General features: G+C 42.2%; 4 protein-coding genes across 6 annotated transcripts; 2 read left to right on the plus strand and 2 right to left on the minus strand.

Annotated features, from left to right (window-relative positions):
• The first annotated feature begins 10 nt into the window (after nt 1–10).
• gpr155a (G protein-coupled receptor 155a) lies at nt 11–8,494 on the plus strand. Of its 2 annotated transcripts, none has more exons than XM_042084695.1 (16): nt 11–488; nt 750–1,204; nt 1,478–1,880; nt 2,169–2,337; nt 2,479–2,634; nt 3,364–3,447; nt 3,594–3,714; nt 4,440–4,524; nt 4,616–4,706; nt 4,807–5,002; nt 5,636–5,713; nt 6,409–6,539; nt 6,778–6,873; nt 6,975–7,039; nt 7,168–7,305; nt 7,675–8,494. In XM_042084695.1, exons 2-16 carry the CDS (start codon nt 778–780, stop codon nt 7,931–7,933), a joined length of 2,499 nt encoding a protein of 832 aa, XP_041940629.1. In that variant the 5' UTR covers nt 11–488; nt 750–777; the 3' UTR covers nt 7,934–8,494. The 2 variants fall into 2 exon arrangements, with proteins under 2 accessions (XP_041940629.1, XP_041940628.1); XM_042084694.1 differs by having other exon boundaries at nt 12–360.
• Nucleotides 8,495–9,629: 1,135 nt separating this feature from the next.
• Nucleotides 9,630–12,821, minus strand: scrn3 (secernin 3). Its single transcript, XM_042082140.1, has 8 exons — nt 12,733–12,821; nt 12,372–12,528; nt 12,083–12,264; nt 11,696–11,895; nt 11,381–11,593; nt 10,766–10,928; nt 10,474–10,654; nt 9,630–10,333 (listed from the first exon to the last, which is right to left on the minus strand). The coding sequence occupies exons 1-8, from the start codon at nt 12,741–12,743 to the stop codon at nt 10,172–10,174; spliced, it is 1,269 nt and encodes a 422-aa protein (XP_041938074.1). The 5' UTR covers nt 12,744–12,821; the 3' UTR covers nt 9,630–10,171.
• Nucleotides 12,822–13,022: 201 nt separating this feature from the next.
• Nucleotides 13,023–19,239, plus strand: cir1 (corepressor interacting with RBPJ, CIR1). The gene is made up of 10 exons (XM_042082130.1): nt 13,023–13,212; nt 13,841–13,935; nt 14,067–14,140; nt 14,245–14,258; nt 14,403–14,455; nt 14,572–14,620; nt 14,840–14,960; nt 17,113–17,219; nt 17,692–17,777; nt 18,003–19,239. Exons 1-10 carry the CDS (start codon nt 13,141–13,143, stop codon nt 18,835–18,837), a joined length of 1,506 nt encoding a protein of 501 aa, XP_041938064.1. The 5' UTR covers nt 13,023–13,140; the 3' UTR covers nt 18,838–19,239.
• A 1,822-nt stretch (nt 19,240–21,061) lies between these two features.
• sp9 (sp9 transcription factor) lies at nt 21,062–24,515 on the minus strand. Of its 2 annotated transcripts, XM_042080393.1 has the most exons (3): nt 24,407–24,515; nt 23,023–23,995; nt 21,062–21,369 (listed from the first exon to the last, which is right to left on the minus strand). In XM_042080393.1, exons 1-3 carry the CDS (start codon nt 24,425–24,427, stop codon nt 21,299–21,301), a joined length of 1,065 nt encoding a protein of 354 aa, XP_041936327.1. In that variant the 5' UTR covers nt 24,428–24,515; the 3' UTR covers nt 21,062–21,298. The 2 variants fall into 2 exon arrangements, with proteins under 2 accessions (XP_041936327.1, XP_041936323.1); XM_042080389.1 differs by having other exon boundaries at nt 21,292–23,995.
• Nucleotides 24,516–26,925: the final 2,410 nt, after the last annotated feature.

Here is a 26,925-nt window from a genome sequence, read left to right on the forward strand (position 1 = left end):
TTCAGGACAATCTACGTAGCAATCTAACTGAACTTGACTTTAGTGTGTTGTAACGCAGTTTACTCTGGGACCATGGGGTCCAAGTTGTCACGATTGCATATACGCACGTTGTTGTTTGCAGCAACCCAATGATGAAACTAAGCAAAGGCTTTCAGCGGAACACAAGGCAAACAACTCCAGTAATTGACTTGTCAAGCCATGGTAGCCTAACTAAAACAGTAACGTTATTAAGATAACGTTAGGTTTATGGCATAGACAGCAAAGTGCAGCAGCCACATATTATGAAATTTTCAACTGAGCATACTACGCGAAAGATTTTCACACAATGGACGAAAGTTAACCGTTAGTCTTCTGAGATTGGTAAGGATCATGTATACTTTCTGTCTTTAAAATCCTCAACGATTTCAGCTCCGTTAGCTTTCGAGAGCTAGCTGGTTCGCTAATGTAGCCAGCCAACCTGTCAAAGTCAAGTGTCGAAGACATTTTAAGTAAGTTAACGTCACGTTTATTCTTGACAGATTAGTTAGCTAACACTTAACTTATCATCATTTGGTAAGATATTATTGAGTAGGCAGGCATACACAACTTCCATTCGGCCTCTGTTACAGAAGTTGAATAATGAAATTAATGTACTCGTGTAGAAATTATAACTAGTTAGCAAAAATAACAAAATAACTGGACACACTCCTGGAGATGAGCTTCCGCCCTAGTAAGACCACTGTTGATTCTTATGACTGTGTTTCCCCTAGCCAATGTGTGAAGCTCTAAACTGCCACAATGGATGACACTTCAGCCTCTTTTCAAAAACTGAACCTGTCAACGGGGAACTATGCCACTTCTACTTCAGGAGCTATGTCTATCGACAAGCTCCTACCAGCGCTCCTGGAGTGCTTTGGCATCATTCTTTGTGGATACATTGCTGGACGGGCGAACATCATAACATCCACTCAAGCCAAAGGACTTGGCAACTTTGTGTCAAAGTTTGCCCTCCCTGCTCTACTTTTTAAAAACATGGTGTTGCTGGACTTTGGCGATGTCATCTGGCCATTTCTCTGGAGCATTCTCATAGCCAAAGTGTCCGTATTTTTCGTTGTGTGCGTCTTAACCCTGCTTGTTGCCAGTCGTGACACTCGGTTTTCGAAGGCTGGGTTGTTTTCCATCTTTGCCACCCAAAGCAATGATTTCGCCCTGGGATATCCCATTGGTAAGTGATATGACTGTAATTTAAATAAGGAAGTTATATTAAAAGATTTACTTGCATTTCTGGTTTAAAGTGTTGTTCAAATGTCTCCAAGTATAAATAGAAAGCCCATAAAAATACAGTTGAGGCTAAGCAGGAGTCTGTTGGGAAAAACCTGTTAAATATGATACATAGACCTTTGACCTGAGGCTTTGTATTAATTACTCTGTGTGTGTGTGTGTGTGTGTGTGTGTGTCTGTATCTATCTGTATCTGTATCCTCCTCACCTGACCCAAGTCGAAGCTCTGTACAGGAACACTCACCCCGAGTACCTTCAGTACATCTACCTGGTGGCGCCGGTGTCCCTCATTCTCCTCAACCCCCTGGGCTTTGCCCTCTGCGAGGTGCAGAAGTGGCAGAGCAGCCGTGAGCAGCCTCCAGGGAGCAAGCTCCAGGTGGTGGGCACCGTCGCACTGCAGGTGGTGAGGAACCCAATCGTCTTCATGGTGGTGGTGGGGCTAGCCGCACACTTCCTGCTGGGCCAGAGGATCCCCCCGTTCATGGAGCAGTTTGTGGACGGCCTGGCCAACTCTTTCGGAGGGGCGGCCCTCTTCTACCTGGGTCTAACCATGGTGGGCCAGATGAGGAAGCTGACCAGGTCCACAGTGGTTGCACTGATTCTCCTCATCACAGCCAAACTGTAAGTGATCTGTGCAGTATGGTGTCCATTGACAACAAACATTTATATTCTTGTTGGAAAGACACAGAGATTGTAAAGTCAAATTAAATCAAGACATCATCAGACCTTAAGTTGTGATTCGAATGCATGTTGAGTTATGCGTGTTGAATCAGCATGTTGAGTCTTGTCTGAAGAGGTTCTGTGCCTCAGACCATTGTTCCCATAACGCCATGTGTAATTTTCGTAATGGCTGCAATTTTGCGGGTGCGTTAATCCAGCTGACCTCATGTCCCGCGGTGTCCTCTACAGGCTGGTGATGCCTCTGGTGTGCAGAGACATGGTGGAGCTCCTGGACACGGGCAACACCAGCGCTCTCAACCATTCCAGCATCTCCAACTACGCCTTCCTGTATGGTGTCTTCCCCACCGCCCCCAGCGTGGCCATCTATGCAGCTCACTACAACATGGAGCTGGAAGTGGTGGGTGTTTGTGTTGGTTGTTTATGTTGAATGAAAACAGACATACATAGTTTCATAAAGCACATCATTTTGCTCCTTATTGAAGTTTAGTGAATGGTCATGATTATCATTATGATTTCAATTCTACCATGTTTATCCTAGGTCACCTCAGGGATGGTTATAAGCACATTTCTCTCGGCTCCAATCATGTATGCGTCTGCCTGGCTTCTCACCATTCCCACCATGGACCCAAGGTCTTCCGTCTCAGCTCTGCAGACCGTCAGCTTCAACATCAGTGTCATAGGTTTAATTGCACTAGTGAGTACTTTGACATCAGTGCCATAGGTTTAATTGCACTAGTGAGTACTTCGACATCAGTTTCATAGTTTTAATTGCACTAGTGAGTTCTTCTTATTGTGTTATCTTGGTTGCGGGAACTCGGTTGAAGCCGTTTATGTTTAGCTTTGCACAATGTGGTTTTGGAGAAATTTGTCAAGGGTGAATGTTGTGTGGTGTGAGCTCAAAACAGGATCTGAAACTAGACTAAGTTGTGTCAGCTATTATCAATGAAATGTAAAAATACTAAGGTAGTCCAATAACCAATGGCCACTGACTTGTATAAAAACCTGTTAAAGTGATCACCAAAGCTGTCATTGTTATTCATGGAAAGGTCAAGAGGCTAGTAAATATGTTTCTGTATGAGACTGTATCAGTGTTTGACAGATTGTGGGTTCATTTCTTGACCGCATAGCTCCAGATGTCCCAGACTGACTTCCTCATACTGAACAGCCTACATGTCTCAGTACAGGGAAGGGAACCAGAAACTTAAGCTGATGAAATATTGTTATGGCAACATTGGGTTGGCCATGTTTAGGCCTGTAACATCATACATAAGAACAAGTGAATGTCTTTCATGTTTGTGCTGTGGGTGTGGCCATGTGAAACACAACTAAGGTTGCAGAGACAATAAGTCATTTTATCCTCATAATGCTAATTAACAAGATAACGATGTAAAATACTAACCCATGCCCTACTTTTCTTTTGCAGGTGTGGACAATCACTGTTATGTTCCTCAGTAAGAAGTTCAAGAGGTTGCCACATTTTTTTACTGTGAACCTTTTAATGGCACAGGCAAGTTCTTTGCTACAGTTTCACATAAATCTCTAATGGCCAAATACAACTCTATTTCTGCCTGTAGTGTTTATTCCTAACGGGCTACTATGACACATTATCAGTTTGTCATTGACCCAACACATTATCTGCCCTTCCTCTTGTAGCTTTTAGTTAGTGTTGGCATGATAACTTGGAATTTCACTGTGGAACAAGGCAGCTTCCTTGGGCAGGTGTTGAACTTCACTCTTCTGTATGGATCTCTCTACAGCACGTATGTGTGGCCAGGTAACTCGTGCATGACTCATTCTTACTGTCAGTCACATAATTATGGTTATGGTTATGGTTATGGATTTAGCAGACGCCTTTGTCCAAAGAGACACATAAATACAAAACAACATAATAATATTTAAAATTGAACAGGGAACAGATTAAAATGTAGGTCAAATATAGTAAGGAGAATAGTTGTAGTACACAATAATATCAATTCAAGCAATAGCCTAATAAAAAGCAATGTAAAAAAGGGGAAAGGCAATAATAAAACAATAATGTCAATTCAATCAATAATATAAAAACAATGACATGCTAAGACTACATTAAGGAGAATATCAATAATAAACAATAATGTCAAATTAATTAACATCCCAATTAAAATAAAACAACATTATATAAACCATAACACATAAGCTCTTAAACAACTAAGTATATGTTGAATAGGAATGTCTTTAGACCCCTCTTAAACGACCCAAAACTACCACAGGAACGGAGAGCACTGGTACACTAATTAAAAAACACTTCCCTGTTTTTGACCATTTCCTTCCTTGAAAGTTAAAATTGTTATTATGCTCTCATTAGTTTTGGTCAAACTAGGTTTGAAATAGTCTAAAATTGTTAGACATTCATCATTTGTCCTATTTTCTTAGTTTGTCTCATCATGTGTCCCACTGTCTGAGGTTTCTGGATGGCATCAGCATTCATTCTTTTCATGCATCTGTTCCGGTGTTGTTTTTCAGGTCTGATAGCCCTCTCACTCCTGATCCTCAGAAGGAAGGGAGAGCTGAAGATCAGTCCAGGGTTTGTGGTCATCGCTGGCTGGGGGTGAGCTCAGTGTAAATTCCCTTATTGCATGCGATGCGTGATCCTCTTGAAATGACCCTGCCACTCAAACCCGGCTCTCTTTCCCCCACAGTGTTCCCTGTCTGGTGGTGGGTCTTCTCCTCATCTCTGGCCAGTGGTCACCAGACACCATCGACTCAGCCTTCTTCTATGGAACATCTCAGGTGATTTAAATCATGCAGCAGAGCATGCAGAGAACAAAGGGTATTGAGGATAAAGTTGGTCTTTTGGTCATTTTCATATTTCTCTCTTGCTCTCTGATAGATCATCAGTTCAGCAGTGGTACTGTTCTGCAGTATTGTGCTGGTGGGGGGCTCCCTCATTGCCCTGAGCCGGGACTACCGCACCCAACAGCAGGGCACCCCGTCGGACACCAGTGAGGATGTGCAGCCCCTAGGTGAGCCGGAGGACCAGAATGCACCGCTGGAGCCGACCCCCTCAGTGGGGAGCATTAACAGAGGTATGGCAGCGAGAGCCCTGAGCACAGACACACCTTTGGCCTTTTGTCTAAATAACAATGGTCTTATAAGGATGTGTAGAAAGGTGAATAATACAGCCCCAACGTCCTCCCATCACATCACATGCCTCCTCACTCCAACATGGTGAACATCTATTTTTGTCAATCCAATGAATACAAACATCTATTTTTGGCGCAATGAATACAAACATCTATTTTTGTTTGTCAGACACATCAAGGTTATCAGATAGACAGGGTTATCAGGAGGACGTACAGTATCTAATGAAAACGGCCAAGGTCTAAGTCATGTTTTGCTGATATTGACAATGATTTATGATCTCATAGTGTCACTGATAATAATCATGTTTATTTGGAGACTATAACTTGCAGCACAGGTTATGGAAGACATTATTTATTAAAATGACCTAACAACCCAAGTGACTGTGTTTCACTAGTTTTTTAGAATCTGTGTGGATGACTATGAGCTCTGAAAGCAGTGTGGTATGGGTACAAACCTTTTGAAAACACAAAGGAAAAACATGTCAAAACATGTAAGAAGCCTCTCAGTAGTCCTTTAAGGAGGACTTTGTTTTTGTGCTAATGGATGACCAGGCCCTCCGTGCTCTCTTTGTCCAGAGTGCCATGTGTGTGACTGCGCTCCCCCACAACCCATGCCTGATATGATTGTCAGCACTAACATGGTGGACCAGCATGGTAAGAGTAACTATGTTAGTGAGGCAGTGTGCCTTACTCTTTTACTGTGAACTTTCAAAAGATGGCTGAACTTTGTGAAGGAAACAATGAACCTTCAATTGCATTACCCTATACTACCCATGGTGTCCATTTATTTGTTTTCAAATGTACATACTGTATTTATTCTTATACATAGCCATATTCTACTGCCACATTCTATTCTTACTGTTCTGTCTTTATTCTTTTTACGTTTTATGTTTTTTATTTTTTATTCTTATATGTTAAGTGAGTGTTGTACTTTGAGTAAAGATTAACCAGAGTCAAATTCCTTGTTTGTTTAAGCAAAACTTGGCCAATAAAGCTGATTCTGATTCTCCACACTGTAAGACAGTGTAGCATCTAAAGAGGTCTCAAAACATTATTCTAAGGGAAATAAATAGCTGCATTGTATTGCTTTAATGAAATGTAGTTTTGAAGCAGTTGTGCACACGTGTGTTTTAGAGGACTGCTGGATTACATTTACCCCAATAGCAAGTTGTTTGTGTGGAGTCACAGATTATGATACAGCTGGTGCAGATGAGGTTGGAAAAAGACACGAATATGGCATTTCCTAAGGCGTGTGTGAACATGTTAAAGAGTAAACGGAAAGACAACTGGCCTCTCTCTCCAGTTGATCCTGGGGCTGATGACTCTGCCATATGCTTCTGTTGCTTCAGGTGTGTGTGCCACGGGCTGCGAGTCGTCTCGCTGTCTGCTGGTGCAGGAGGAGGAGAATCGCAGGGACTCAGACACACAGGTGGCTCGCCATGTGCTGCTCTGCCTGCTGCTGCTGGTCAGCCTGTTGGCTGTGAGTAAACTTCTCTCTCTCTCTCTCTCTCTCTCTCTCTCTCTCTCTCTCTCTCTCTTTCTCTCTTTCTCTTTCTCTCCCTCTCCCATAGTGATCTAGACCCCAGACACAACCCTCAAGTCTGTCTTGGGCCTCAGCTTTATCTGTGGGTGTGGAGGCCTATCTTCATCAAGGCTTGTATTGATGTTTGACTCAGTATTTTGTGTCACCAGTAACACAACTCTATTTCTGCCTGTAGAACCTCTCTAGCTGCCTCTGGTGGCTCTTCAACCAGGTCCCTGGGAGACTCTACCTGGAGCTGCAGTTCTTCTGTGCCATCCTCAACTATGGACAGGTAATCTTCAAGCAGCATCTTCTGGATTTGGGCTTCTTTATAGTAATGGTTGTATGCAACTGTGGCATAATTATGCTAATGGGTTTTTTGTGTATTTTCAGGGTTTCATATCTTTCGGACTTTTTGGTCTGGATAAACATTTGATCATTCTTCCGTTCAAAAAGAGGTAAGATTATCTATTTTCCTTTTTAGATTTTATAATTTGTTCAAAGCCCCATTGTCATACAGGTCTCACTGACATGCTCCTGACGTGTGCGTGTGTGCGCGCGTGTGTTTGTGTGTGTGTCTGTGTAGGGTAGCCAGACTGTGGGGAGGTAGAGGAGCAGCAGAGGACCCCCCTCCCAGCGTCTCTGAGGAGATCCAGCTCACGTGCACACAGTTCATCAGGTACCATCAGGAGCAGTGCGTCCAGGACATCGTCCAGAAGAAGAGGTGAGCGCACACAACACACAACCCATACAGCTGAGTGTCCTTTCTTAAAAAATAAAGACATTTTACCAGCAATTAAAGGGTGCCACATTAGAGATGATGTCTGCAAACATTGTCAAAACACTGTTGTTGTTTTTTTTTGTGTGTGTGCACATACACTGAATAAACAGCATTAAGACCATGAGCTGAATTTGAAAGTGTTTTGGATTAGAATCACCAATCAGACTGTTCCTTTAAACTTTGCATAACTCTATTCTGCATCTCTCTCTCTCTCTCTCTCTCTCTCTCTCTCTCTCTCTCTCTCTCTCTCTTTTTCTTTTACACTCACACACACACACACACACACACATTCTCTCCCCCTCGGTCTCTCAGGTGTGGTGACCGACGTGTGGTCAGCGCGTTCCTGGGCAGTGCGCTGGTGGAGTGGCTGATGCGAGTGGGCCTGGCGCAGGACCGAGGGGAGGCTCTGATCTACGGCTCTCGGCTGTACGAAGGCGGCGTGCTCGAGCACATCACCCACAACTACAGCTTCCAGGACGACGACCTGCACTACCGCTTCACAGAGAGGCCAGGTCTGGCCAGTCAGCGAGGCAATGACCCTCCCAACACATACAGAGATGACGGGGATTGACCGGGTTGAGGCAGAGATATGATTTTAAGATTGCTGCTATACTGACATACTACCTAATAATCTGCATGTTCATAGGTAACATGCAGTTAAACAACACAAAGGAAAGTCAAACTTTTTCTGTTCCTCTTTTGCTGTCAAGTGCATGATGGACAGAAAGGAATTGTAAGCAAATGATCATAAAGATCATTAATACACATGCCTACAGCCATAACGCAGCACTGCCTACAGAGTTCCTTTGAGACTGTTTGCTTGGAATGGATTGTATTTGCAATTAGGGTTGCAAAGGGGCGGAAAATTTCCGGTAAATTTCCAGAAACTTACTGGAAACTTTCCATGGGAAGTTAAGATGGGGAATTTTGGAAATATTCCAAATTGGAAACTTTCAGGGAATTAAAGGAAATTATGGGAATTAATGGGATTTTACGAATTTATGTTCCCCGTGCACATGAACGCACCATAGGTTTCCTTTTCGTCTAGTAGCCTTTGCTGATTGCTGTGTGCATGGGATTGACGTATGTGCAGGGTAGAAATTTGACTGAAATTGCATTAAATCAGGTTGTTTTAGCTAGTATTATGCTGCAAGATGGGGTTTTGTCCACTACATTTAAGTTCCCTGTTATAGACTAACTTGCCATATTAAAAATTCCCAGTTTATTCCCATTAATTCCCGTATATTCCCGTTAATTCCCAAGGAAAGTTTCCAACTTTGAAAATTCCCGGAATTTTGCAACCCTATTTGCAATTCAGTTTTAAATTAAACACATTCTAGATTAGATTATAGCTACATCGTTACTTAAAATAAAAATTCACTCATATTTGTATATATAATGAAACAAATAGTTTGGATGATAATGGCAAGTTATTCAGGATTGGTACCTTCTATTGAAGTAAACTGTCAGTCATTTTGATGACTTTGTTTGGATATATTTCAGCCATCAGCTTTTTATTTCACTGTGTCATATTTGTTGTAGTATTTTCTTGGGAAATGAGGGTTTATAACAAATAATGTTATAGCCTTTTTGGGGCAATGCTATTGCCATACTGTTCCAGTCATAGCTGTTTGCAATCATTGATGACACTTTTTTTCTGATAAGGCAGCATGATGAATGTAACACACAATACCTACAGACCCAAAGTTGAAAACAGTGGAATGTCTTGCACTGTAGATATCTGCTCACTGACTAGCCTGTAAATCCTAAGTTGCCATGTCTGTGAGAGTGAATAAAAATGTTTTATTAACCCTGATACCCAGCCTCTCTGTGACCTCTTCACCAAAGGCCCAATAGAATTGAATCACCATCAGTCGGTTAAGGGGTAATGTAGTGGACATTAGATAGATATGTATAGTCATGTGTCAGGCAGTCTGGCCTACTGGTTAGGGCTTCGGGCTTGTAACCGGAGGGTTGCCGGTTCAATCCCCGACCGGTAGGAACGGTTGAAGTGCCCTTGAGCAAGGCATCTAACCTGTTCACTGTGTGCTCTGTGTGTTCACTAATTCATGGATGGGATAAATGCAGAGACCATATTCCTTATATACACGAGTATACTTGGCCAAGAAACCTGATTTACATTTACATATTGGAGTTTGTTACACCAGCCACCTCACGACAATGACTCCATCTCATTTTGGCATGTTGAGTTTTTGTGTTCTTAATTATATTCATTCTTCTAAGACTAAGGGCAACTAGAAGCTCAAATATACCACCACAAAGGTAAAAACCTTTATTTTCTGCAGATTTAACAGAAAACTCTACAGTAATGTTAAGAGTATTGAATTACAGGATCTAGTAAACCTAAGCACATTTAACACATTGAGATTGAGAACACATTGTTTCTTCTGAAGTGCAACACTATTATTGCTCTCTGTATTTCATTAATGTTTTTTTCATTTAAAGTGCAATTTTAAGACCGATCTCAGTCATAACAAACAGAATGACCAAGAACAATACAATTTAAGTAGACAAAGGAAGGTTCTCCGCGCTTCCGTCGTTTAGCGACAATCCGATGCAACCAGGCCAGGACAGACACTTTAAAGAGAAGGAGAGGGATGCCGGTGCAGCTCAGATGTCTTCTTAATTTTCTTTATTATTTACTAAAAGGTGCAAAACATCATTAACTTTGACTAATGTTTCGATGTGTAGTCACATCTTCATCCATGTTCGACTACACATCGAAACGTTAGTTGTTAGACAAACCTTTTAGTAAATAATAAAGAAAATTAAGAAGACTCAATACCATTTAACTTTTACTGTACACCTTCATCTCCTCATCAACAGTGTCTGTAAAAAGATTGACGACCACTGTGGGGTCCTCCACTCCTGCTGTCAGATACGTCTCCATCTTCTCCATCTTGGTTTTCTCCAGCTCCCTCATGTTCTGCATGATCTTCTGCCCCCTCTCCTGTGTGGTGGGAAGAAAGCAAATGCCACAGCCATCACCATGAGGATAACAGCACTTTCAAACCTCCACTGTTAGAGTGTTTGTGCATTCACAGCATAGGTGTGTGTGTGCACCGTCTGGAAACCTGAGGAGACACATACCCTGGTGCTGTCGATGATGGCGGCCACCACTTCATGCTTGAGGAACAGCGGGTGTTTGCGGTCAGGTTTGGTCTGGAAGCGAGGTTTCTTCTTCACCGGGTCGTCCTCTCCATAGCAGGGCGAACAGGTGGGCTTAAGCTGCTTGATGTCATCCACAAAGATGAATGGCTTGAACACAGACCTGGAGATAAAACATAGACAAGACTGACTGTGTATACAACTCTGCATAGTTATAAATATATTAGCATCATCGCACTGAGGCAGAGGTGATGAAGGGACAAGCAGGTGGTACCTCTCTGGATCAGGGGTGCCAGTGAAGTAGTGGATTCCCGGCAAACTGGGATCCTGAGGAACCACCGACACCATACTCCCCGTGCTCAAGAACATGCCCTCCATGTTGATTCCACTCTCTTTGTCTCTCAGGATGTCCATCATAGTCTCAGTGTTGATCCGTCCTGTTTTAACACCAAACATAGTGTTGCATTCAAACAAATATATAACAAGCAAATCATACAAAACCAATGACAGTATAATAGTCATTGTACAGAACATTAATAAGTTATTATTTATGTAAAATGACTTAATAGTCTTAATTTGATGTTCTAATTATGTTCTTACTCTTGATTAACTATGCAAGAGCAGTCTTATGAATATGACCAACTATCCTGTTGTCTAATATAGTAGCTGGGAGGTTTTGCATTTTTATCAAGTCCACTGTAGTCTCTACAGTGATTTTTAAGTATATTTTTTGGCTTTTTGCCGGTATTTAGATAGGACAGTGAAGATCAACAGGAAATGAGTGGGAGAGAGAAATAGGGTGGGACTGGGAAATGACCCCCCCGTGGGCACTTGGACCCAGATATGCGCCCTAGCGTCCCCCAAGTCTCCACAGTCTTGATGGCATTACCGCTGTTTTTCTCCAGAAGTCTCTTTCCTTCACAGTAGCGGCTCCCAGCGGCCTCCAGACGGGAGGTGGTCACATAGGAATAAACTCCAGTGAAGTTGAACTCGGACTTCCCGTCCCACCAACCCTGGCTCTCGGCATACTCCCTCATCCCAGGATGCTCCTTGTCGATTTTAGTTGTTATGGAATACTGATTGGAGATATTCCTGTATCCCTCTTTAGAAAAACAGACAGGAAGAAAGGGACACTTCAAGATGACGTGAAACTTCAAGATGACGACTGCTCGGAGGTGGGGTATTATTAAACTTCCTCTCTTACCCTCCACTTTCTCTGCTGCCCAATATTTCCCAGCAGTCTCCAGCACCCAGGCTTCATTCCGATCGGAGATCAGGAAGCTGTTGTGGTAGGTGAAACCACACTGGTCCTCCATGCAGTTTCCTCCTTGGCCGTATTTCTCCAGCAGCTCTGCGATGACATCCACAGCCTTAACAGCAGTGTCTGCCCTCTCCAGACCCAGCCTGAGAACATGGAAAACGGGAATCTCTGTACAACATCCTTCATAATGGTAAATGCTGTTATGATGATTGTGTGTAGCCTACTAGTAAAACTAGTAGGCTGTGTTAGAATGTAAATATATGTGCCAAAGATCTGAGACCATTAAAGTAATGATTTAGATGATGCGAGATGACAGGACAGAATGCTCACCTCACAAGATCCATGCCAAGCAATGCCTCGTCATCATCTGCACTCTCCCGTCCCCATACGGCTTCATTTCCAATGCAGACCTGGTGCTCATTGGCCCCCATTTCTGCTCCCCAAAGCCATGCTGGCCTGCTCAGAACCACTGCATATGTTTGAAGGGCTTGCTCAATCTCGATGTATGTGCACTAAAAAAAAACAGAGGCAGAAAGCATTGCATTGCATAGCTTGTTATTGGCAAACCTTATTATTATGTTAAACTGAGACTAAATAAATTTTTCCTTGGAGTGGCTACCTCCACTTTTTCTCCAGCACCATAATCCCTGGCTGGAAAGTACACAACCTCTTGGACCTCATCACAGGGTCTGTCTGAGTTTTTCCCGAAAATGATGCGTTGACCCTCTGTGGATGGAGGCAGAGCCACGAACGTGTCACATGAGCATGGATGCATCCTAAAAAACAGAGTAACACAAAAGCATTGGGTCAGCAAATTACATAATCTTGTCTGCATACCATGACAATGGTACAAATATAACCCACACAGCCCCCACAGACAGACGATCGTAAAACTCATAAAGCTAATAGGCTAGTTGGCATTTGCTGCTGATTGCATATCAACACCATTTATTAGATGAAATCCTACATTGCAGTCCTACCTTGTAGACATCCAGTAAAGCCGTAAGTCTCACTTTCTATTCCATGTCATTCTGCTGGCTGTTTCCAAATGTTATGGGGCAAAGGTCAGTTTACGAACACAGTCAGCAGCACTAAAATCATATACATGCACCTCTCCTACTGGATTTGATTACACACTGCCACTTCAAGTTATATATAGATCGGATAAAGTAACCGCTTGTATGCGTCCCTGCAGCGCAATACTGACATGTATAATATGAATGTAAAGGTCGTTCGGTAACCCGGAAGGAAAACATAACAGTAATTTTGCTACAGAGTCGCGGCAGAGAATCTTTGGTCGCGGTGTCGCAGTAGCAGTGGAGTGCGGTGTCGATGGAAACAAATTAGCAGGGCTTTTGGAGTAGCAGTGTGAATACACTACTTTCAACATGGGGAAATCATTTGCCAATTTCATGTGCAAAAAGGATTTTCACCCTGCATCGAAATCAAACATTAAAAAGGTAACCAAACAAAACAGGCTGTTATAAACGTTAACATGTTCATTGGTGTAAAGTTGTGATAACGTTGGCTAAAGTAAACTAGTGAGAAACTCCAACATGCTACTAGCATTAGCTAGTTAGTTATATAGCAACCAATGTAGCCAATCTGTTTACTAATTGCAGACATGCAAACATGCAAACAATTCTATTCAATTTTATTACAAGTGAAGTTAACCCCACGTTAATTTCATGTGAACCTGAATCAGCTTCACAGCAAAAAATATGTCCATAGGCTAGTAAACGTTCGTTAGCTAACTAACGTTATCATTAACGTTACCATTAGCAGGTAAGTTAATCCTTACCATTTTTATTGTGTAGTTGTCTTTTTGATGTAACTGTACATGTAGTTGTCAAAGTTGTGTGTCGTGTAGTTTACTAAGTCGTGAGTCTAATAAATCCCCGGAGCACCATGATCAGTTGGATTTATTTCATATGGCTAAGTTAAAGTACTTGTTTTAGGCCTAAACATTTTAAAACACGAACACCAACATCAAAATTATTGCGCGATGTGATCGCAAAGCCAAAGTATTTTGCTGTGTTCTGCGCAGGAAAGTTACATACTGTTGTCATGCAATTGCATTGTGTTCAGGTATGGATAGCGGAACAGAAAATAACCTTCGACAAAAAGAAACAGGAGGACCTCATGCAGGCCTACCTGAAGGAGCAGGAGACGTACAACAACAGGTAAGGCTGACACATAAACAGCTTCTGCTTCACGCCACTCATGAGAGATGATCTATCTAGTCTATGTTGCAGAAATTCAGTTCAGTGGAAATGCATTTGCTTAAGTTAATGTGTGTTGATCTCTCTTATAGAGTATTAATGGGAGATGACCGGGTGAAAAATGGTCTCAATTTCATGTATGAGGCTCCTCCGGGAGCATCTAAAGGTTTGATGAAAACATCCTTACTTATATCCAACATAACTATCAATTAACACTGACAAGGCATTCACTCATCTGCTCTGTTTCTTCTCTCCTGCTGGATTGATCAGAAGAAACAAAGGAGGTAATGTATGGAATATGATTCCTTACTTGCATCACTCTCTCTTTAGTTCCCTAATTCCTCATTTAGTTCCCTGATTTCTCATTCCATTTTAGTTCTAGTTCCCTACACAATTTGTAATTTATATTTATTTATTTTTTGTTTTAGGAAGGGGAATCTGAATACAAGTTTGAATGGCAGAAAGTCGCTCCTCGTGAGAAGTGAGTATATCAGTAATTGAGTACAATTATATTAACTAGCTGCATTTGTTTCTAATAAAAAACTTGAGGTATTGTGTTATTTGTTATTTTTTTATTTTCACTTTTTTTCACCATAGATATGCAAAGGATGACATGAATATCAGAGATCAACCTTTTGGCATTCAGGTAATTATGCTGTTGTTTTTTTTGTATTATTACATTAATTGTATTGTTAAAGTATGAGCTAGTGGACTTTTTTAGAGAAGCAATTGAAGGTCTCTGTCACTGAGGTTGTATGCCATTTTACTGTCTGATGCTGATGCTGCTGATGATGCTGGTGCTGATGCTGATGCTGATCTTGTCTGATGATTGATTTAGAGTTCATCTTTGTGATGCTCTGCACAGGTGCGCAATGTAAGGTGCATTAAATGTCACAAATGGGGACATGTGAACACAGACAGGGAGTGTCCTCTCTTCGGCCTCTCTGGAATCAACGCCAGCTCAGTGGCCACGGATGAAGTAGCAGGTATGTCACTCAGTAGTTTTAAGGTACATTTGTAATTTGGGGATTGTGTGTACATTTATTAGTGAAGGTGTATTAGTCTACCAGTCAATACATGCAGCATGGAAGACACTGTATGTTTTAGGGGAAATTTTGTATATACCGTAGTAGGTTTGGATATTTTCTGAATGTGATTAATGCACTTAAGACAGTAGCTATTTTTTGTGGACTATTAATTTATACTGTGAGTAAATCAAATGAGCCACACTCTATATGTTTTTCCCGCTTGCATGAAAGGCACAGTCTAACAAAACTGCAAAACTAGCAAATACAGTAGGCCTACAGTTTCTGTCCAATTAAGCAAATTCCTCATCAACTTCCTCAAGATGTCTATTCTGTGTTTGTGCTAAAAAAATCTCTGTTATTGTCTTGTCTCTGAAATGGCCTTTCAAATGCTTGAAAGTCTGTAGGCTGTGATAGACATTAGAAATATATGTTTTAACATTTTCAGCAACTGAAAATGTGAAAATATAATATGCTGCATTTAATGTACACAGAAACCTGACGTTGTCTTAGCTGTAATGAAATGATCGGGTGAGGGATGGTAGTAGGCTACTTTTCCACAGGTCTCTCTCTAACCTCCCTGGCTACATTTCAGATGTAGAGGGATTCCTGGATTGCCTATGCTCATTATTTTAACAATTGAGCAAAACCTTTTTGCAAACATTTTTTTTTTTTTTTTTTTTTTTTTTTTTTTTATTATTCAATTTTTTTTTTATTTTCAATTTGCAACCGCTACGTAGCAATGACCGAACAGAGACGGAACACACATGGCAATGTGTTGGTCTGAATCAGCCGTAAATGGGAAATGGGAAACAGAGTGGCTCGGACCAAACCATACACTATTCCAGCTAATCAGCTTTCCCTTTTTAGGAGCATGGAAGGTAGGGGTTGTTGAGCTCATACATCTGTGGCCCCTCAACAGAGTAGCAGGGTGGGACCTTTCAGTTTTGAATTGGACATTTTTGTAGTTCACTGAAAAAAAATACAAATTTTAAGTTAAAAATGACTCTTAAGTCTATAATTACTATCCTAATCAACCCATTTGTTGATCCAGAATCATTGTATTAGGAAAAGAAGTAGACTTTTTTTTAACAACAACACTATACTGCACTGTCCACTGTCATGGAAAATGATAAAATATATTTTTCTTATTAAAGGGACACCAGACAAGCCTGATTCTTTTTCTCTACGAAACTCCCCCTTGCTCGGTCTGAAGCTCTTTTCCTTTTCTTTGCGTCTTCTGTCAAGGGTTTTCACTGCTTCTTTGCATTCTGCCATTAAAGACATTTGCAACAATCTCTAGCGTTTCGTTAGCCTGCCTCTGTGCTGTAAACTGACCCTACTTCGGTATGCGGGTAGGATCCACCGAACTTGCAAGTGGGATATTCTTCCTACAGGCAGTAGGGGCGGGCGAGAGAGCCTTCATTCGCCCCGTAATGAGTCATTTAACCATATACCGACTTACGAAGATGATTAATTAACACGAAAACGTTGCCTGGTGTCCCTTTAATAAATCTTTTGGGGGGGGGGGGGATTAATTCAGTATTGGCTTAAAAATATCAGAAATTATATAGATCTGATCAGTGATTCATAAAATGGTCAGTTTGGTTGTTCAAGAATTTTACAACACCATTCTGTGTGTGTGTGTGTGTGTGTGTGTATATGTGTGTACACACATATGTGTGTCTATGCATGCGTGAAAGAGGATGGGAGAGTGTGTGTGTATTCGGATTGCGTGAGTTATTGCCAAGGTCTTCAGTGCTCCGTACCCCCCCTCCTCTCTCCCCCTCACTAACTGTGTGAATGAGGCGGTTAGGTGCTAGAGTAATGTGTTTACTGAGGGAGAGTCCAGAGGCTGCCGCTGGCACTGGAGTGCCGTGATGGAGCTCCCCCTGAGCCCAGAGAAAAATGCAATTATTGTGTATTCTGATTCCCCCTAACTGCTGCTTTGGGAGAATAATATCGTATGATTTGCTCAGCCGGAAGAGCAGTGAGTTGATTTGGTGTTCCTTTCTGTTAACAAAGCCGCCCCTGAAATTCCCCTCTGGGGAAGGCAGTAGCGGATGTGGAGCCGACATCAATGGAACTGTGAGGCTGTGATTTGTGCTAACAGGTCCGTCGATGCACCCCTCCGAGTTAATAGCAGAGATGCGAAACAGTGGGTTTGCGCTGAAGAAATGTGTCCTTGGGAGGAACGCCACTGTTTGCGATCTGGGGCAGGTAATCTTCCACCCCCCACCCCCCACCCCTCCATACATACACACACACACACACACTCACACACTCACACATACACACACACATACACATACACATGCACATTCACCTTCCCCCTAACATAAAATAAGACCAATGATCTCTGTGGTAGATCCCCGAGTCCGTGCGTGATTGCGGAAAAGCGGACAATTATCAGAAACGCACCACCGAGCTATTCTAGTCTGAACAAGTTTAGTCAAGAGAGGGCGGATTTGATGAGCTTAACTACTGAAATTATAGGCATGTTGGAATACCACTCAAACTGGCTTTTATAGCCAAGCCTTAGTGAGAATGTTTCTCCTATAGAGCATATGGCTTTCTGCACAAGTCTGGTGTGATTGCTGTGGACGTGTGCTTAAAGCCAACAGCTATAGAGAATGTATGCCTCCTCATTGTAAAGTGAGGACTAGGAGACTAATGTTGTTTTGTGATGCAGGATTACATCGGAAGTGAAGAAGAAGAGGATCCTGAAGTGGAGTTTCTGAAATCCTTGACCACAAAGCAGAAACAGAAGCTACTCAGGTAAAACAAAAGTTTGTCTTGATTTATTCAGAAAACACCCTCCCACAATCCTCTCCATGCAAATACATTGGTGCCCATGTCCACACCCAACTCAAGCTTAATAAACCACAGTACATTTTCATAACCATGTGGAAGCACCAAGCATAGACATAATGTTTGTTTTATGTCTATTAAATGTCAGGACAAACATATCTCACTTTTTAAACGGTCTTTGTCTTTGAACAGAAAACTTGATCGACTGGAGAAGAAGAAGAAGCAGAAGAAGAAGAAGAGCAAAAAGCAGAAGAAGAAAAGCAAGGGCAAGCAGAAGAAGCAGGGCCACAAGTCAGACAGCTCCTCCTCAGACTCCGACGATGACGACAGCAGCAGCAGCAGCAGTGAGTCGGAGTCTGAGGACAAAGGCAAGTCCCACAGCAAGAAGAAGAGGGGCAAGAAGAAGAAGCAGAAGAAGGAGTCCTCCTCCAGCAGCTCTGACAGTGAGGACGAGGAGGGGGCGAGGGGGAAGGCCCCAGAGGCCCGCGGCACCAACAGGTCACGGAGTCCCCCAGCGTCCAGCCACCGCCGGCAGATGGACAGTTCCAGAGATGAGGGCGAGGACAGGGGCAGGAGACGCCAGAGCCCGCGCCGTGACCAGGACAGGCCCGGGATGTCCGGCAGATGTGACCAGCCGGGCCGTGGTGGCGGGAGAGAGAGGAGCAGGAGCTCAGAGCGGGACAGGAGCGGGCGAGAGAGGGATACGGACAGGTCAGAGGGCAAGAGGAGGGAGAGAGAGCGGGACCGGAGCAGGAGCAGAGACGGTAGGAGAGAGCGGACTAGCCGAGATCGGAGCCGGAACCAAGGGAGAGAAAGATCCGCAAGAGAGAGGAGCAAGAGCCCAGGCCGAGGCCGAGCCGCGGGAGGGAAAAGCACAAGTCCGAGCCAAGACAAGAGGGCAGGAAGAGCGGCACAAGACCGGAGCAGAGACAGAGACAGGGGGAGGGGGAGGGCCGACAGGAGCAGGAGTCGGAGCAGGAATAATGGAAGGAGTAACAGAGACAGAGAGCGGAAGCACAGGGACTGAAGAGGCCATGTCAAAAGCCAAAGGGGGAAACCAGTGGCACAAACAAGAAGCTGGCACTTATCACACTGTCTGTGCTCCACTATTGTTTTTTGGGTGGGGCTTTATCATCAGAAAGAAGTTTCTTTTTCAACTCCATGAGACAGTTGTCTTGCTTAATCAAAGTCAAAATCCATGTGTTGGGTCATTCTGACTCATACAGTTATATTGGACTTTTTTGTATGATTTATTCATTTTATGTAAGAAATCGGGTGTTTTTAGAGTTGTATTATACGTCATGTTTGTAAGACCTGCCTTTCCGTCATGAAGAGGGAAAAAAGTAAATAAGGAAACAGTCCACACGAGGGCGATAGCGGACTGCCATGTGTGTAAAGTGGAACGAAATTGATTAAACGTTTTTATGGATCACTGGTGCCACAGTCTCTCCATCTCCTCCCACTTCTCTCTCCACATAATGCATTTATCTCCACTAGATTTGTACAAAATCATATTTTTCGTTTCAATTGGTGAAATAATTTAAGAATCTTCATATACGCGGTACTCCTATATACGCCCCTGAAAACTAGTCTTGTGCCAAGTCTCCTGAAAAGTCACAGATAAAAGGACGGCCCCCAATTTTGGCAGTCAACACTTGAAAGTCTCTCGCCCACTTAATTTCCCCAAATACAACCTTGTAAGCAACACATTTGCAACCTGTTGTTACCGTTCTGCGCTCAAGCAGAACCTAATAAAATGCTCTAGACTGTGAGCTTCTGCGCCTTTGCGTTTCCTTTGCAGGCCAGGTTGAATTAAAATAACCTGCTTCTGCTTTCAGCGTACGCATTGGCTGCATTGTCCTGCCCTTTAAATCTTAGCCTACATGGCTTGCACAAAGCTTGTTTTTCCACTTGAAGTTTGAATGGGTTGGAAATTAACCTCCTTTTAGTGCGAATGTGTGAAGGTTGTGAAAATTTTCAATAGTCAATGCTATATTGTATTTCATCCACATTGCTTTACAAACTTCTAAAAATGCAATTATCTAATTTCAATTATATATTCAATATATCGATTTTAAGTGTAATACATCCCTCTTCTTATGGCATTCCTGCAGGTCTTTTGTGGTCCTGTGATGTTCTAGGCCAAAGCATAGCGAAGCAAGCAAAGCATGAATCGATTTGTGAGCTGAGTTATGCTTCTATAGTATCAGCTTCAAACTCTGTTTCACACTAGTATTTCTGTCAACTGTAGTCTACATTAAATTAAGTTACTTGTTTTTGTTATGTGTAGGCAGTAGTTAGAGCCTAGCCTAGTCTATATCCCCACAATGACTGGACTGGATGTAGCCATATTTCAGTTGGTTACTTTTTTGCACTGATGTGAAGCATATTTTTTTGGAAATTGACATCCAGTTTGCAATATTGATAAACCCAGTGGTGGCGCTGGTGTATTAATTGTAACCTGGTAGTATTGGCAAATTACCTGTAGCCTACCCAAAGGGCGAGGTAAGCATCACTGGCAATATCCTTCTTGTATGGTCAGAATTGTAAGTGAATCATTGCACAATTAGTTTCTCAAACAATATTTTAAAGGAATAATCTCATATCGATGGCCTGCCATTCAGTTGTTTTTGGTTTGTGTTCGAGCTTTTTGTTTTGCGCAATGCATTTAAAATTCAGTTCCCGAGTAGACTTGACAGTCGAGCCCTTGACTGACATGATCTGACCCGGGAGTCGTGAAAGCAGTAGCGTGGGCCTTGATCACTGGGATGCCGCGCATTAGGGTTTTGTGTCCCGTGAAGCCTTACAGGCATTTCTCTTTGATCCGTCTTTATTGTGGCCTGAAAACAAAGATGACTTCTGCCCAGTGCCCAGCGAGAGGGCATTCCGCGGAAACACAACAAAAGTGCTAACTGACATCTACTCTCCGCTGCCCCAGGCGCCTTTTGCATTTAAACACGTTTAGACATTGTCCTTCTATGTTCACGTTTGTAAATCTTAATAGAACCATACAGGCTAATTGCAGTTGTTGTCCGTAAATGCAGTGCTTCTAAACAACGCCTTTCCTGTCACAAAATGTGAAGGGCGAGCGTTTTACCATCTTAATTTAGGTGTATCTCCTTAATAATAATCACACGGAAAATCAACACAAGCAAATAAAAATCAGGAAATGAAAGTCAAACTTTGTCAGTATAGGCCTAGACCTATACTTAGAATTTAATATGTGTTTCAATCACATATCGTGACAACAAATGAAATTGCAATTGTAAATAGGCAACATTAATACAGACTATTTGACAAATAGAAGCCTTTTCTATTTTACCACTTTATTTTTTAGCCTTTTTTGCTATTTGCGTTTTTCCTCTTCATATTACCAGATCAGTCCGACTGGCTGGATACAAAGGAAATGAAAATCATTTTCGTCTATTGCCTTCTGGTCAATTTAACTTCCTCTTCAGAAGGAGCTTGTCTAGATGAGACGCCTTCCACTAACGAGTTCCCAGGCCTGGACCCACGCTGTAATTATTCCTTGGGGTTTTCTTTGGAATCGGACGCTGCACTGGGTAAATACAAAGAAGTCAGAGAGCATCCTTGAACCTTTTCAATACAGGGCCACTGATATTCAAATAGCATGCAAGTATCATTTGGCGGTGCCGCTAAAAGAGCATTTTAAATGCACAATTTGCATATAGCTTTCCTGCATTTTTTTTTAAAGTTCCCATAACACCAAATCAAGTGCATGTTGTAAAAAGCTAAAACGATTCTTTATGTTAGCCCACTTTTGGGCCACCATTTTTCGCTTGACATGCAAATTCAAGCAGTTAATTTGGGCGATTAAAATAAATATTCAGCAGCCCCTTTGTCACCCGAACCCCCCTTGGAAACCCCCAGATAAAGAAGAGCTGAACAAATGATGTCTCGGAGATTAATTAGATATTTGATAAGACACGAATCCCTAATCGCAAATACAAGACACATGGGGTTGCGATATGCTCCAAGTCATAATTAATGGTATTTAACAAGATTTTCATTTGGGCACATAATGTCTGTTCCGGGGCATTAACTATTGATTTATTCCACGGGGGAAAAGTTCGTCAATGCGTTTGCGCTGATCAGTGGTTCTTGATAAATTATTTCAATAAACATTCGTTATTTTTCCTATATGACAGTCGCATTCTTATATCTCACACATTTCATCCATGCGTTTTTGGATCAATAACACTGTAGGCTATATAAAATCGAAGGTTTTTTTTTTTAAGCAATGTATGTCCACAGAAAATTCTGAAACACTGAGCGCTTTGGATTTTAAATCCCTTTAATTAAAAATGAAATTCTTATACGTGTAGCTTTATACAATTAAACATTTATATTTTCGCGAGGAAAGGAAAGTGGGTACTGAATATTTAAATAGCTGTGTACATACATACTGACATCCACAAAGTGCGTCGAAAGTAAAGAAAACTCCCTGAATTTCAGGATCCACCACGGACAAAACAACCATAACATTTACAAGAAAAATAACATGTCATTTGTTGTCCACATATGTACATGGAAAATTCGACGCAAATGTTCCAGTCAAATTCTTTTGGGTTTCCTCTTTGCGCACGGATCCTTAAAAATGTCTTTTGTCAAAACACTTGTCAGCTTGAGTCCAGGAAAAAAGCAGAAGTGTAATTGGATATCAGCTGTTTCATATTTAGAAGATAAAATACTAATCAGAGTTGAATTCGTTTTTAGTTTAAACTAAATTAATGATTTCTCTCAAAGTGCGGACACTTGATCCCTGTTTAGCAGTGTTTCACAATCTCAAAGCTCACTTGTTTTCATAAACCTAAATGAGCTGATTTTTGTCACTATACAGAGGTCATTCTGATATTATACCGATGGAATTCAGTCTAGGAATCGTGATGAGGAGAGGGGTCCTTGACCCTATTAGGGTTGACTCCTTCCAAAAGAAGTTCCGGGGACTCGGACCTGGGTGTCTCGAGGTTACTGGTGTCGGTGTCACTATCACTTCCCTTTTTACCTCCTCCGCCTGCGGTGTGCGTTTTAATGTGTTTGCTCAGGTGGTCGCTTCTCATGAAGCGCTTGTTGCATACGGGGCAGGCAAACCTTTTTTCCCCCGTGTGGGTACGAAGGTGCCTCTGGAGTTCATCAGATCTGGTAAAGCGCTTACCACAAAATAACCAGTTACAGACAAAAGGTCTCTCACCCGTGTGCCATCTGAGATGAGCTTTGAGGTGCGACGTTTTCCCATATACTTTGCCACAACCCGGAATGTGACAGCTGTGGAGTCCCTTTCTGCGGAGGCTGGCCCCTGCAGGCCCAAGCCGCTCTGCCTCCTGACAGTTAGGGCAGTCGCATGTCGCCCTGCCGGAGTATCTCCTAGATGACCGCGATGAACTTCCTATCGTAGAACTTGTACCTGATATCATGGCATTTGCGGCAGACGTGTCCGTGTAAGTGGGTATGACTGTTTTGAAACCATCTTGTGTCAACAGATGCTGGCCCGTGGACAGGAGATGAGAGGCAGAGGGACTTATACCGGTGGAGCTGAACGCAGAGTGTGTCAGGGTAGGGAAATCGTTGTAACCACTTAGTTGAGAGTGTATGGCTTGTGGAGTCCCCGAGTGCAATGAGGTCTGCAGAGTGCTGGCGGAATTCTGCACTTCTAGCCAACTGGGATTGGTGTGGACGTCCCACCACGGGGACGCTCCGTTTGCCACTTCACTCGAGATTGTCGAGTGAAAGCCTGACTTGTACCACGACTCGTAAGGGTGCGCCATGCCCACCCTTGGATAGAGACTTTCTGCTGATGTGTGAACTTTGGATATGAAAGCCGACTGTCCAGACTCTTGCGATGCAACGCTGGCCGAGTTCGAGAACAAACTGCTGTAATCAGTAGAAAATGCCGAGGACGTGGGGGACGTGGATGCCAGGCAAAAAGCGCTGTTGCCCGTGCCAGCTGTCGAGGTTAGTCCTGTCGATCCCCTACTCGTCGCCACGGTGAAACCGGGCAGACTTGTTCCCAAATTACAGCTAGAGGACGATCTTTTCCAAGGGTGAAATCCACCTTTCGAGAAAGCGCTGGAATCAGGTAATGTGGTGAGAGGACTAGTGTTACCAATTTTGTTGCAGGTAGCAGCCAGCATAGCCAATGGGGTAGTTCCGAATCGTGGTTCTTCCTGAAAAAAAGAAAAGTTTTTAGACATTTAATTCAACTGCTTAAGGAAAGAAACCTTATCCTGACCGACAAAAGTTCCCTATGTGATCAGAAATCTGCCCTTAATGTGGCCTTATAAACTGCATCAGACGAACTATATAGTACACATTTCTTCAAGACAGTAAACATATTCATAATAATTCCTATTCAGGTAACCAGTTAACTCTTGAATTTTCCCTTGGGGATCAATACAGTATCTATCTATCTATCTATCTATCTATCTATCTATCTATCTATCTATCTATCTAACTCTTCAGAAGTTCCGACGTTTGGATTGAAATGAAGAACAACAACAACAGTGAAGCCAGCCTATCCAATCGAAGTGTGAAAACGCAACATAAAACTTTAAAATACGAAAGCCAGCATCACTTACCCCAAGTATAGAAGTAGCCATAGCCAGGTCCTGTTTTCTGTTTTGAATCGATCACAACACCTTGTTTTGTTTCCAATTTGACTCAGACGCGCTCTGCTCACCCAGAGACTCGCGAATTCTCTCCTGGCTCAGAACTACTTCATCTAACTAGTTGTACAGAGCGCGTTCTTTGAAGTACAGCTGGCGAGAAGCCTTAGCCAATCCAAGCACTTGATACTTACCAAGGAGTCTGCTTCAGCCAATAAGATCTTCGACCATGACAGAAATACTAAAGCGTGCACGTCAATCAATAACACTGATCCCACTGTCAAGCTCCAAACGAAACGAGTTTTTTTTCCATACATTTTCTACATTTACCGTGGGTAAAGATTCTTCACATTATGTCTCCTCGCGTAATACTGTGCAGATCATAATTAATTTCAATAAGCACGACGTCTTCATTAGGTAAGCATTTGGTTTGTATTGCTGTGGAATTTATATTAGCCTATACTTTGGGTGTGTGTGTGATGGATTATGCCATTTCTTTTGATTTGCAATGTATTTAGACTGTTGATATGGACACTAGTTTAGATGGGCTACTGCTTAAAGTGTAGGCTTGAATGTCATTATCTGTCTATAGTCTGTCCTTTAACACTTGACATCATGTATATGTCCGTGCGCAATGCAACGTGAAATTCAGTCAAAATGACTTAGAGTATCCTAGGTAGCGCCTCTAATCTCCTCTGCCAGACAATTTAAAGGCAGTTGTTTTCTGTTATCATTTTGGTGGAGTTAACACAGTTTAGCGCTTGCCATTGCTTTTGAAATATATGGCACATGAGCACAGGACATTTTAGCCTTAAAACTGATACCAGAGCGTTGGCAACCCCTGTGTTTGGTTGTGTTTGCGTGAGTGGAGTGCGCGCGCGTATGTTTTTCAGACTGGGGCGGCGATTGCGCTTCTAGCGCGCGTGCGCTCATACCAGCACTTGTTTTAAATGCCTGTAGCGAGGTGAGCTCTTCGCTAAATAGCCTACAACTGTCCATATCATGGTTCAAAGGGGGGCCGCTCAAAACAAGTGGGGTTTGGTCAAATATACTTTGATCAATATATATGTAAGCTATTTATACCAAGAGAGTGTTTCTTTTCTTTCTTTTCCCTCTGGATGGAAATTAATTGCTTACTCCGTCCGCATCCGTATATAGAGGATATCCTATGTCGATAAAGATGACACGGGTGGAGCTACTAAATAGATATTTTATAAGGTTTGTCAAAAAGCACTGGGAGCTTCTCATTGCCATTCTTATGTACAAATTGTGGATTTTCTTCAGTGAACCTGTCTGCTGTCTCCTTTCAAAGATCAATGCATTATGCCAACGTTCTCAACAGCTTGTTAAAACATTTAGGGGTAATGACATAATGTAACAATAGTCTGCTTTCGAGTGAATCATCATCCCTTTAAAAGTTAAAGCAATTTTCTTAAGAATGGCTTCACCGAAAGCTGTGCATTACAGTATTCAAAACGGCCAAATAATGCTCTATTATGGAGCTTGAATGCTGCCAGTCAGTCCAGGCGCAATTTGCTCAGAGGCGCTTTTCCTTAAATCCCCACCTATGGAGAGGTGAATATAAAACAATTTATTCAAATTCAAGGAAAGGAGCATAGAAAATTGCTTCATTTTTGTAATCATTGCAATTTGACAGAAGTGCAATTAGCACTATTAAATGTCGATTTCGCATAAACAAATTTGATTGAAATGCAAAACCACTTGGGATCTCAAGAAGAGATGACACGTTTGAATCTATCTGGAAAGGTTGCTGTGGGAAAGCGTTTTGTGAGAATGCGTTGAGATGTTCACCCCGCATATAATTGATTTATAATTGTGGAGGACTGTAAAATACCACCGTTACTGTTTAACGAATGTAGCATTGTTTGAATATGAGTAAAATTCAGTTTGCCGAGAAACACCGGGAACAATGTTGGGCAATATTATCAAAGTCCTCATACCTTTCTGGAACTGTCCCTATGGGGACCTTTTAGGGGACAGGCTTAACGGTCTGGATAGAGTGCATGTGGCCTCTAATTAGGATGTAGGCCACGCTCTATCATTATTCTAGTTTTTCTAGACATTTAAGAAGATTTAACATATTTCACTATCGTTTGAGTGGAAAGCGGACACAAAAAACACTTTTCACAAAGTCTGATTGGCCCTGAATGATTATGAATTGTCCTAAATAAATGTGTGTGTGTAAACACTAACCCTGTCAGCACTCTGTCACTCGAATGAGTATTGTTAGGATACTGTATTCACACGTCAACATTTTACAGGGCAATAAATTGATAAATAAACAAATAATGATAGCAAATTGCTATATCACACCATCTAAATATATAATTTATGGAAAAATATTTCAAATGCGTTGATAAAACCTCAATTTACATTCCCACCAGTCGCTGGTGAGCACTTTTCTCTGGCAATTAGGAGCCTATTACAAGCCATTAGATTGATCAATGTACCTTAAACAATGAGAGTGATTT

Source organism: Alosa sapidissima, chromosome 2, assembly GCF_018492685.1.
Source record: "Alosa sapidissima isolate fAloSap1 chromosome 2, fAloSap1.pri, whole genome shotgun sequence".
Classification (NCBI taxonomy): domain Eukaryota; kingdom Metazoa; phylum Chordata; class Actinopteri; order Clupeiformes; family Clupeidae; genus Alosa; species Alosa sapidissima.